We start from the raw sequence: 12,978 nt of genomic DNA on the forward strand, positions 1-12,978 counted from the left end.
TAGAGATAAGATACATTTTTTCTTACTTTCATTTTTTAGTATGCGTTAAAGCTTTGCATTATTCTTGAACTTGAAGACTTAGATGGAAAATTGAGTAATATAATAGAGAAGTAAAGGTTGTAAATATCGGTAGCGTGCTTTGAGTAGGCGATGGCATTGCCTCCCTTGAAATTTTGTTATTAACTTTGGTAGACAATTTAGTAATTTATGTTAAAAATGAAAATCTTCAAAATGTCATTATAGAGACAATAAAAGATTAATTTCATTATATAAAAGTTCATCATCAAACATTATTTTGATAAGAGATATTAAGTTATTATTTTACTATATATTTTTATACATGTCTAATACAAGAGAACTACACGACTTTTAAGCCTATCTACAAAAGAATTGATCAACTAATCCATATCTACTGCAAAAGTATGCCATATGCTGTGGCGAAGGAAGAAAAAAAAAAGTGGAAATATATAAATATATATATATATATATTTTTTTTTTTTTGAAAAGCTAAAAGTTGACAAATAATTTATCTCACATAATCATAAAAAAACCCTTTATGTTTTCCTTTTGTCCTCGTTCTCAAGTGTTGCTCGTGTTCCTCATGCTCCCCTTGCCAAGGCAGAATTTGGGATTCAGGCTTTGCAAAGATTCTCAAGACCTCATCTCTAAGGCCAGCGTCATAGACCTCACAAAACCGAGTAGACCAATCTTGGGGTTCAACAGCTCTAGTTCCCAAACCAGGGGCTCGATCCTTAGACCCTGCATTTTGGTCATTCTGCCAATCAGCCACATAAGTAGCCACTCTCCTATAGAATTTCTCCTTGAACACTTCCCACACTTGGTACTTATAGTGATTAATTATCAATACTCCCTTGTCCACATTCACATACTCAAAACCATGCCTAAGATGAAAATGGTGCACCACATTGATCAACGTAGAATTCAATGCCTCAGGCCTCACTATGCTCTTGTGCCTCTCCACCACCCCCACTCGACATGTGTACCCAACCGTCACCCCTTGCGGAGGAACACGTGTAAGCCCCGACGGCCCAAAACTATAACAAGAGGTACGCATCTCACCCACATAACCATACCTTGATTGATTTTGAAGCACATCATGTAATCCCAAAGTTGATGGCAAATAAAGGAACTCATCCACATCAATAAACCCAACCCATTCACAAAAGTCCCTTGCCCTTAACGCACAATGAGCAAAACCAGCCTCTTGGGTCTTGATCCAAGGCCAAATGTGCATTGTAATGTTGTAATTGGCATTGGACAACCACTCTAGCACTTCATCAATGTTGTCATCACTATTGTTATCATAGATAAACCAACGTTGTACCCCAATTGCAGCATGGTACATGACCCATTCTTTTAAGAACCTAGCCTGATTGCGCAACATGGTGCACACACACATCTCGTACTCTTTTCGGACGGGCGGGTCAGGTCGAACCGAACGGAGCCCCACCCGGGCTATAGAGTGGAATATTCCTCTACCTTTCACTCTAATTGAGACCTTCACAGAATTGTTGCCCATCATCCTACGTGGACTACTCAAAACACTGAGAGGGGTTTTGCACCGTACGATCTCCTGAGCAATCGATACGACGTTGGTCCTTAACAAATGCCTCGGTCTCGTGAAATCCCAGCCGTACACGCACTCGAACTTCGAAGAGTTTGAGATTTTCTCGGCCCGTAGATTAAGGCCTTTCACGAACACAATCGTGGTGTTGTCTCGGTCTATCATAGCCTCGTACACAAGCGAGTCCCAACTATGTGTTGGCCCGGCTGTGATATTCTCACCGTCAGATTTCAAGGCAAGGGAGACCGTGAAGCCACGTGGATGAAGCGGACACCGTACGATCTGGCTATCTCGATCATCACCGTCCACGTACAATGGCTCCTGCTTGAGCGATGAGTTGGCAGAGAAATAAACGCAGTCGAGGTCCTCTTTCGTAAATAACCGAGTTGATGGAGGGTAATTCAGGAAAAGAAGAGCCTGATCTGGAAGCAAAACTGTTTCTCGAATTGAAATGGAAGGAGTCACCGGAGCTTCGCCGGAGATGGACTCCCTCGACGGAACTTGCCATCTGAAGACAAATACTGGCTGAAACTTTTCTGTTCAAAAAATATATATATGATTAATTTATGGAAGAAGTCAAACAATTATTTGCAATTTTCACAAAGCTTAGTGTTAATTAAATTTGTCAAAATTTGCGTAACGACTATTGAATATGTAATCACGTTGAGTTGAATCATTGTATTTAATTCACTGCTAATAAAAAAATGGGACAAGTGCAACAATAGCATGTTCAAAACTAGATAAAGTAATATAAAATTGACACGACGGAATTGGATTTTTCCTATTTATATTAACGAATAAAACAGTAAGGAAACTCCAAAAAGGCCAAAAGACTAGTAGTTTAAATTGCACATTCTGATAAAAGCTATTAAAAATTAAAATCTTTATATCAAATTATTAAAAAAAAAAAGTGAGAATAATGAGCGTTTGTAAAAAAGATTACGAGAATGATTGCAGAAGGTGTTTTAGGTTTTAACAAATGCGTTTCCCAAATGGATTTGGATTCAAAAGACGTAGAAATTAAAGAGAGTAAAAAAAGAGTGTACCGTTACCGCCAAAGAGTAGATGAAAAGTGGAGAAGGTGAAACCGGTGAAGAGGACACAAGAGAAGACAACGATGAGGGTGCACCAGAAGAAGCCGCTCCACGAAACGACGTCGCGTTGTTTCTTACCGCGATCCTTCATGGCTGAGGCCGCTGTTGTAGCCAACGACCACTTCTTCCTTCTTGCTTTTCATTCATTACTATAGCTAGGAACTTAGATATATATTTATGGGATTCTATATTGTTTTTTACTATTTTTTTTGTTTTTTATTCTCTAGGATGATCGAAAACTAGGAGGAAAAGTTTCAGTTTGTGTAAGAGAGAAATTCGGGGAGTGTTGATTATGGGGGAGAGAAAGGGACGGCCACATCTGCTTATGGCTTAGCTGTTTCAACCTTTCATTTCGGTTTATATGCGGTCGTTAAAGCGTTCAGCTCGGAGATCATTGGGTGCGGACTGCTTTTCTTCTGAAAACTATGAGCCACCAACCAGGTGACGACATTCCATTACGTGACAAGGACTGTCAAGTCATTTTGATTGCTATGTAAAGGGTTAAAAAAAAAAAGTTTATTACTTGCTACTATTTGTTTATGATTATTGAGAAGAAGATTAGATTTGAGAATATTGACAGACTTAGAATTTTGGTGTGTTTCATTTAAATTTAAACTTTCAAACTATTTTCTTTGATTTTTAAAGTTTTTAAAAACGGGTTATTTAAACCTTATTATTTCCTATAGTTTTTGTAAGAACTCAATTTTTAACGATCCAAAATTGAGTATTGGGTTCGAATATTTAAAGGTCCAAACAATAAATTTGTAGAGCGTGGATGTCAAAGAACTAGGTTAACTCTAAAAGAAAAATAATTAAACTTAACGTTTATAGATGGATTAGTACTAATATAACGATCAGTTTCTCCTTGAAACAAGTTCAGTTCTTTATTTCATAAGGTTTTCTTCTAAGTTCCCTTTGTTTTAGAAGTTCTGATCCTTTATCCCAATGCATTTTTCTATGTTATATACTGCCCTCTTGGTGTCATCTTCACCACACACGTGTAGGTTAGGTTCGGGGAATCCCTTCCTGTCTCATCCAACACCTTATGGAACCTCCAACCAGCAGCTATAAGGCTGCCTTATCATTGTTCAGGCATCACCTCCACATTAATGCGACCAGAAAGTTGGTTGAGAAGCAATTAATGCGGAGGCAGCTGTCGTTAAAGATATTCGCTTACCTTTTCTTTCTTACCCTTGGTCCCATGTTCCACCTTTAGTGGTAATGTAGCTCTGAAGTGCATTTGTAACAACATGGAGTTTAGATCGTCCTCGGACTCATATTGCCGAGAAGGATTTTGTCCTCGGACAAATACTGAACTCACCTCACGTGATATCTACTAGGGATGACAATTTTGCCCCTCCCCGTTTGACCCGCCCCTCCCCGCTTCGCCCCGTGCGGGTTTTCCCCACCCCACAAAGGTGGTGGGGCGAGGATGGGGCGAGATTTTAGACCCGCACCACGGGGCGGGGCAGGGATGGGTTTACACTTTTTAGACCCACCCCGCCCCGCCCCGCATTAATAAGGGTTAAAAGGTAATTTTTTCATACCCTAAAACCCTACTATTTAAACAAAAATATTATCATCTTATTTTATTTAAGTGGAGATTCTTTTTGAAGAACTAGGCAATTTTTATTTTGCTATGTATTAGGAGTTTGGATTATTTTATTGTGTCATACTATGAGATTTTTGTTGTGATATTATCTTGTTAAATATTTAGATAATATTATTTAGTATTTGCTAAAAATTAGTTTGATTCGATAGAATAAATTTATTTATAATTTCAAGTATATTTTTATTATTGAAACATGTCATTTTATTTGAAAAAATGGTAATAGTTGTAGGGAAAATTAACAAGAAATAAAGTTTTACGGTGTAGGGCGAGGCTTCGCGGGTCTTCACGGGGCCTTAAGGGGCAGGGATGGGGCAAGAAATTTTCCCCGTCATACGGGACGGGGCGGGAATGGGGCAAGAAAAATCCATACGGGGCGGGGGCGAAGATCCCATCCTTCGGCCCCGCCCCGCCCCATTGCCATCCCTAATATCTACTCTTCCTTTTGTTTGGTTACCCTTATAACCTAATATGGGCCTTCTCGGACAATTTTACGTCCTCGGATGGACCACAGGCCCAATTAACACGATTTTAGTAATTTATTGATTAACCGGCCCCCACAGTTTTATTTAAGTTAAACCTTATAATTTTTTGTGAGTAGGGTTAACAAAAAAAATTATAAAAAAATGTTTAAAAATGAAACGTACTAGAAACTTTTAAATAATTCATTTTTTAAGTTTAAGGTATAATTGAAACGCACCTAAACACTAAACTCAAAGGTTTTAAAAGTAATTTATCATTACAATTTTTAAAGAACGAATATTAAAATTAAAATTACTATAAAGTTCACTTCTTTAAAAAAGGAAAAAGAAAATTAGAGAGTTCCAACTTATGGCATCTGTTGTGATAGTTTTTTATTATCAGACCAAGACACCAATCAATTTTAAGTATAGGTGAAGACTGAACCCTAAATCTTTTATTTGACAATGACTTTACCAGTTGAGTTAACTTTACCGGTCAAAGAAAAAGTTAAATGCATCTTTTTTTCTTTTTTTCTTTTTTTTTTTGAGAAGATTAAATGCATCCCATCTAAGTGAATAATTTCTAAAAATACTACAAGCTGAGAAATTATACCTGATTTTTTTCACTTATTTATTTGGGTAAGAAATTATTTTGTCAAAGTAATTATCGTAAAGCTTTCAAAAGGATGTAATGATCACAGATCAAAGACAGGATTTTAGATGAGTAATCAAAATTCAAAACCAACGACTAGGTTGAGCGCAGTATAACATTTTGGATACCATTCGTGTTAATTTTTTCGTTCCGCTTCGTGAGATAAGATTTGAAAATGGTACCTGAATCCTGAACGATCGAGGTCACTTTTGGGGACGTGGGGACCCACTAAAAGAATACATGGGTTCCTTAAAACAGTGCCACCTCATCTAGAAACAAGTGTCAAATTCTGATTTTAGGTGCTGAAAAAGACTTGGGCGGTTGGGCCGGTGTTTTGGTGTGTACCTGCGTGGGTAAGGTACGTATATACTGTCACACATCTTCACCAAATCTTGTGACAGCCCGAGCCTAATATCACCACAAGGTCCACAACTTGTATCTCAAAGAGTTTCATAAGGAAAATTAATAGTATATAACATATGTTTACGAAACATAATTAAGCATGATTTTTGATGTACCAATGGCATTTGAGATTAATCATATTTCCGTCCCTTGTAAGATTTTGAATTGCCAATAAGGTTTTGAGTTCTAAATCTGATTCTATCAAGTGTGTAACCAAATTATTACGGTAATGTAATAGTTGTATTACATTATTTCTCTCATATATTTTACCTTTTCAATCTCCATTTGATACTCCTTTTGGAGTTCAACTTCAACCTCCTCTTTGATGGAGGGACAAGTCACAAGAGTGCCAATCAACATAAAGTAGGAAGTCTGGTTCATGAGCTCATCTATAAACAAAGTATAATAACGTTAGATTAAATGAATAAATTCATCATCTCCTAATAATTTAAACTTTTGGAAGAATCAGTAATTTAACATATACATTTGTAAATTTATGTTGGCTCATGAGCTCAACATAAAAGAGCACCAGATTTGCAAAGTCAACTTCCAAACAAAGTATACATTTATTAAAATTTTCAAACCATATCATTTGCAAATTCATGAAATGAAAATGTATTTATGAGAAGTCTTTAATAACATGGAATGAAAATTTCTACCATTCGGTTATATTGAATCCTCCGAATTCCCCCTCTCAAAGTATGTGAAAAGTAGAAACTATAATCATGTGGAATTTACATGTGATTAGCCCTCTTATAACGTGTGGAAAGTGGAAATTACAATCCTGCGGAATTTACATGTGATTAGAGGAATGATGCATAAATGGGATGAATGAGATGCCTTCTCCTCAACATCTTTCTCAATACTAATAAATGGAAAATTCGCCTATTTTCCTCTTTCTGGTGCTTAAAAATCTTATAGGTGGCATGATACACATAATAAGAATTGCTCCAAGAATTCAACTAATCACCCACCTTCAATTTACATGTGATACTGTAATTTTGCCGGAAGATAACTCTAGATGAAGTGAATGATTGCCAAAATTGTCTTAGGAAATACTAACTTTGGTCACAAGACAAACTATCAACAAATGCAAATCTTCTGAATCGCCAAGCTAGCATTTCTTGGTTTTAAAAACCAAACCAGAACTGCAATCCAGCCACAAGTCCGGTTTTTTTCAAAACCCAAAAAACCTAGGAAAAACAAAAATACACCGCAAACTGGCCAATCCATCTCTCTTTTCCTTCAATTGTCTCAATAATCATCCAAAGTGGCCAAATCTGCAAGTCATGCTCCTTCGGGCATTTGTTAATGAACTATTTTAGGAAAGTTTTGAATCTTTTGATATCACTTTCATCTATATCTATACTACTATTTAAGAGGCTTCCCTATTTGAGATGAACATTTCGGTGGTTCAAAAATACTCTTTACATGTAACAACTTTAAGTAGTGGAATCAAATAAGTAAAACTAAGGGCAATAAAATATTTAAGCAAGTAATTTATTGGTTAAAGAAATTAATGTAATTGCATATTAATTAAGTTGAATTTCTCAATGCTTCAAAAAAGTTAATATAACCATACATTGATGGTCTAAATAAAGCTATATTGTAGTAGCTTCTACGCGTGCTCAAAAAGTCTTTTATTTTTTTAAAGTACTTTCCATTCATCATAATTTGGGATTGCTACATCTTTCAATCACAAAATTACCTATGGGTATGATGAGATTTATCGTATTATTTGTTTGTGTTTAATTTGGATTCTTTAATGTGGGTAGTGTATAGGAAAATGATTAGTATGAGATAGGATGATAGCCATTTGACTCTTTCGTGGTAGGGTCAGATAACTATTATCCTAATTCTAAACTTTTTTTAATAGGCACGAAGAAATGGGGAGAGAAAAGCCAAAATTAGGAAGAGAGAGAAAATAAAGTGTGTATATCTCAAAAACCAAAAAAAGGGTTGAACTCTAAACTAATCTATTTCTATTTTCTTCTCACAAATTATGAGGATGGATGAAAAGATGAGATCTTAAAATAACTCTAGCTTTGAATTCAATTGGTTTTTCTAATAAAGAAAAAAAAAATTGCAATTTGAAACTGTTTTATACGTTTTGTTAGTCATAGTTTCTTAGAGTTAAGCTCCATCAAAATATATATATATATATATATATATATATATATCTCTATCATGGTAGATGACTAAAAAAATAAAAAATAAAAATAAACTCCTTCGTGTTAAAAGAAAAAAAAAAATGTTTACATGAGTATAAATGGCAAGCTCAATTTGACCAGTATTTCAATGAGCAAACTGTGAAGAAAAAGTAGTTTTGATTTGTAGGAGTTCATCCATATTGCATTATAAAATCAAAATGGTATTGAAAAGTATAAACAATCTTTCAAACTTTTTCTTCTTCTAATTTTAGATATATAGTTAGATATATGATTGGGTTTCTTAATTTTTATGATTTATTTATATTGGACTTCTCATAATTAATTTGCATTGAATTAACTCATTTGACATAAAAATTTAAATTTTTATATGAGAGTTTAGATGAGACACATGACACAAAATTAGATTCTAATTGAAATCCAATTTTGATTCTAATTATATTTTTTCAGCCTTCTCTCTCTCTCTCTCTCTCTCTCTCTCTCTCTCTCTCTCTCTCTCTCTCTCTCTCTCTCTCTCTCTCTCTATATATATATATATATATATATGATTTGTATTTGTAAACATAATTATACAATATAAATCATTACAAGTCTTAAAATATAAATATTGTCAAGTCATTACTCATTATTACTAACTAGCATGTAACTCCATGCATATGCATAGATACACTTAAAAATATACAATAAGATGCATAATATAATTCCTAAATATATAATTTAAATACTGTTGATAATTATTTTTATGTTTTGTTAACTCTTTAAAAAATTTTGTAAGAATATTATTAGGTATAAAATTAGGAATGGCAACGGGTCGGGTTTGGGCCGGGTTTTTCCATACCCGGACCCGACCCGCGGGCCAAGACCCACGACCCGAACCCGGCCCGTTTACTAAACGGGTTTTTTCCTGGGACCCAGACCCGCCCCACCGGGCTCCACGGGCCCCGCGGGCCCCGTCCAGCTAGGCCAAATTTGGGCCTAATCCTCGGACCAAATCATGGCCCAATCACAATCAAATTTTTTTTATCGCCCAGATGCCAAAAATAGGCCCAACTAGCTTAAAATGTGAAGGGAAAAAAAAAATCTCACACCAAATCAACTTGTGTAAAGATCTTGAGTATAAGCATATGCATTATGCCATAGTGTAAGATTTTTTTTCCTTTTTTTTTTTAAAAAAAAAAAAAAAGAGGAAACAAATCAGTTCTTTTTTTTTTCTCTTCTTTGTTAATACAAATTTTTCACCATTAAAAAAAAAAAAAAAAATACAAATCACATCCCAAACATGAACAGAAACACAAATCAGCTTGATTTTTTGCTCTTCTTTGTTAATACATAATTTTTACTAAAAGAAAAAAAACACAAATCACAAACAGAAAAAAAAAAAAAAAAAATCCCTATTTTGATTCTTTCGTATCTGATACCGTCGTCGTCTCGTCGATGTAGCCGAGCGACATACGCGCCACGGCGGCGTGCGCAGCTGAGGCTAGGTTGTATAGATCGTCGAAGGAAGACATCACTGTTTTGATTGACACAGATGACTAGATGAGTCTTACAATCAGCCAACGAGGAAAAACATCTGCTGGGCTTTGAAGGATCTGGTGTGATCGGCTGTGCCTGGAGAGTGAGAGTGAGGCCGTGAGGGTGGGTGAGAGTGAGTCCGTGAGGGGGGCGACGACCATGCGTGAGACGGAGCGTGAGACGGAGAGTGAGGTGTGAGGCCGTGAGACGGAGCGTGGCTACGTGAGGTGTGAGGCCGTGTGCTGTGTAAGGCAGTGAGGGACGAGGGTGAGGACTGAAGAGGTTTGAGCAGAAATGAGGGAGTGAGGGTGAGGAGGCTGGAGGCGTGAGTTGAGAAATGAGGGAGTTAGGGTTTGTGTTCTGTTTAGCTATATATATATATATATATATAGGGGGGTTTTTTAGTAATTTTATGGTAATCGGGTCTTAACCAGATCTTATCCGGGTCGGGTTTCGGATTTTTTTAATAAAACCCGGACCCGACCCGAATCCGTTTCGGGTTTTTTTTTTTAAAACCCATACCCGACCCTATTCTTTATCGGACCGGGTAAAATCCGGCCCATTAGGGTCGGGCCGGACCGGGTATCCACGGATCGGATCTAAATTGCCATCCCTATATAAAATGTAAATTGTCCATATTTTTTTTAATTATTGTGAAACGTACTTTAATTTTATGATTTATTTATTCTAGACTCTTTAGTTTTTGTACTTAATAAATCATTTAGATGAATATTTATGATGTGGTCCCACATTTGATTCTAAAATTAAGAAATAAAACTTTTTAAGAATAAATAATTTAGGACACATGGTGCAAAATTAAAACACTAATTTAGAATTCTAATTTAAGTTTCTCTCAACTTCACCTACTATTATTATTATCTATACTACTATTTAAGGGGTTGCACCTGTTTGAACTGGATTTTTTTTTGTTCCAAAATACCCACACATTCCTATATTTAAGTAAAGATAAAACTAAAAGATAATTTGGTAAAACTATTTTTTTTTTGTTCCAAAATACCCACACATTTCTATGTTTAAGTAAAGACAAACAAAAGAATAATTTGGTAAAACTATGTCTTTTAACTCTTGCATAAATATTGCCTACAAAATAGGACCATTCTCTGTTCAAGTATTTGAAATGCTCCAACTACCCATGTTCCTTCAGTCAATAAACTCACGTTTGCAATTTTTTTTTTTTTTTTAACCTTTATCAAGGCTTAACCGTTTTAATATTAATAAAAAAATCCTTTTTTTTTTTAATTTGCAATTTCTTACTCTAATCTCACATTACATTTAAATTTTTTTATGAAAGAGAAAAAAAAACAAAACAAAATCTGCTCCCAGTTAATTGTTTATGTTCACGTTCATTCTCCTCCCTCACCCTCAAAAATAGGGCCTACAACTATCCAATCCTCAAGTCCTTTTTTTTTTTTTTTTAAATTTTATATATACCAAGAGCAACCACCATTTTTGCATTTTGGTAACAGGTGACAGCCACTCAAAACAAGATTCAAAAGGTATTTACTCAACACTCAAAGGGATTTCCCGCTGCGTCCACCACCATCACAACAACATGGACACTTAAAGAAATCTTGAAACGCCAGTCAGTGAGTCCTACCGAGAGGTTTGAAGGTGCAAGTCTCGCCACTGAATCGTGTTCCATTACTCTGCAAAAACAACAACAAAAATTTGTGTACCATTATATATTATATATTTGGTAGCTTTTCTTTTTAAATGTTTGGTTGAGGTTGTTCTTACTTTTTTAATACTTCTATTACATATTGATTTTTTTTTTAATATTATAAATTATTACTTTTGTAAATACTTATTTCCTTTGATTTAAGTTGTTCTTTATGCGTGTACTTTGAACTTATGTTTGGTTAAAGTTGTTTTTTAGGCCGTTCATGATGTTGTGTGGTGATTGATGAAATCTTTGGAAATTGCTGTCATTTGAAAAGATTTTGCATTTGTCTATGATATAGCACCCTGTACCACACAAGATGCTCAATATTACCAAGCAAATAATGCACATATAAATCTTTGGCTTTGGCATTATAAAATACATCCGTAACAAATTCAACTGAAAAAAATTTATATAATTATCATTCAACAAGCATCCATATTAAAGAAAAAAATTAAAAGTCTTCATGGTTTCGGTCCAGTATTGATCAATTTGTTTTGGAAGTTATTGAACACAAAGCATGTTTTGATAAACTATTCCTGTCATCAACTAAGCTTCTTAGATTGATTTTTTCAAGTTGGATTTTGTAGAATATAAGTGCACAACATCTCATTGGAATCTACAACAATTGAGTTTTGAGGAGATTTTCTTGCCATTGGTCCGTATTTTATATAACTGTAATTATCTAACCAAAATTAGTGTTAAAATTTGATGTCTAATTTTCTGGACTATTTACAGTTTTATCTTAGCTTCATTTGATCAATGTCTTTGGATGAAGGAGTATAAAGATCAGCGATCTGCAAATGACAACAACCATGTTTCTCCATCAAATTCCTTCCAAGGATATTCTCACCATTTCTTTTAGCTAGGCTTTTTTTAATTGATAGGAAAATTTTGTCTCCATCACATATGATATTAAAGTTCAATATTGTTGCTTACAATATATTTAAAACTAGCATCTGAGCACGCACTCACGATTACTATAATGAATGCAAATTATTAACGTTTACCCAAAAAAATATAAGAGTCTCTAAGCATACACTCACCCAAAAAATAGAAGAGCCTCTGAGCACGCGTGTGAGCGCGTGCTCAGAGGCTAGTTATTATTATTATTATATATAGAGAGATTTATTATATATATATATACATATATTAATTAATTATAAAATTATTACATTTTAAACCTCAAAACCTCCAACCTCTCATTTTTTTTTGGGTTCCGAGAACAAATTGGCTTTTAAATCCATGAATGCTAACTAAAACAGAACCTGCGACTGCCGACTACTTCGGATCGCTATTCTTCAAGCCAAACCATCATTCTCATTTCTTATCATACAAAGACATTCCCCAAAAAGTGGAAAACAAATTGCAAAACTGGAAGTCAAAGCCTCTATCATGTATCCTCTTTCCCAAGCAACTCGGTCCACTCTACTTAGAGCTGTGGTTTCAACAGTTTCATCATGCAGTATGTCCACCATTCTCATTTCTAAGAACATTTGTTTTGCTTATAACTTGATTATATGTTTAGAAATTTATGGTGGAGTACTAACAAGTAACAATACTAGTATCATAGTACTTTCATGAAAGCATGAGATTCGATTTATCTTCCCAAGAGCTTTGGTGGCTTTGGTTTTTTTTTTTTTTTTTTTTTTTTTTTTTTTTTTTTTGAATGGTATTGATTTTTGTTGAATGTGGGATATCAATGAAACATATGTGGCACAAAATCAAATAGGATAGTTATTTCTTAACTAAGGATAACAAACCTTGGATTTTGATTTTGTGCTCGATCGGAACCCTAAAAGTTTTAATAC

The 12,978-nt window shown here is 34.8% G+C and overlaps 1 protein-coding gene across 2 annotated transcripts; it reads right to left on the reverse strand.

The window, feature by feature from the left end:
* Positions 1–503: 503 nt before the first annotated feature.
* LOC115976517 (glycosyltransferase family 92 protein RCOM_0530710-like) lies at positions 504–3,006 on the reverse strand. 2 transcript variants are annotated; one of them, XM_031097832.1, is made up of 2 exons: positions 2,638–3,006; positions 504–2,121 (listed from the first exon to the last, which is right to left on the reverse strand). In XM_031097832.1, exons 1-2 carry the CDS (start codon positions 2,768–2,770, stop codon positions 527–529), a joined length of 1,728 nt encoding a protein of 575 aa, XP_030953692.1. In that variant the 5' UTR covers positions 2,771–3,006; the 3' UTR covers positions 504–526. The 2 variants fall into 2 exon arrangements, with proteins under 2 accessions (XP_030953692.1, XP_030953691.1); XM_031097831.1 differs by having other exon boundaries at positions 2,632–3,006.
* Between the last annotated feature and the right edge of the window lie 9,972 nt (positions 3,007–12,978).

Source organism: Quercus lobata, chromosome 2 (assembly GCF_001633185.2).
Source record: "Quercus lobata isolate SW786 chromosome 2, ValleyOak3.0 Primary Assembly, whole genome shotgun sequence".
NCBI lineage: Eukaryota > Viridiplantae > Streptophyta > Magnoliopsida > Fagales > Fagaceae > Quercus > Quercus lobata.

Coding starts and splice junctions, on each gene's coding strand:
- LOC115976517 (XM_031097831.1), bottom strand. CDS start 2,770: ATGAAGGATCGCGGTAAGAAACAACGCGACGTCGTTTCGTGGAGCGGC. Junction 2,122..2,631: donor TCTACTCTTTGGCGGTAACG/GTACACTCTTTT, acceptor TTTTTTGAACAG/AAAAGTTTCAGCCAGTATTT.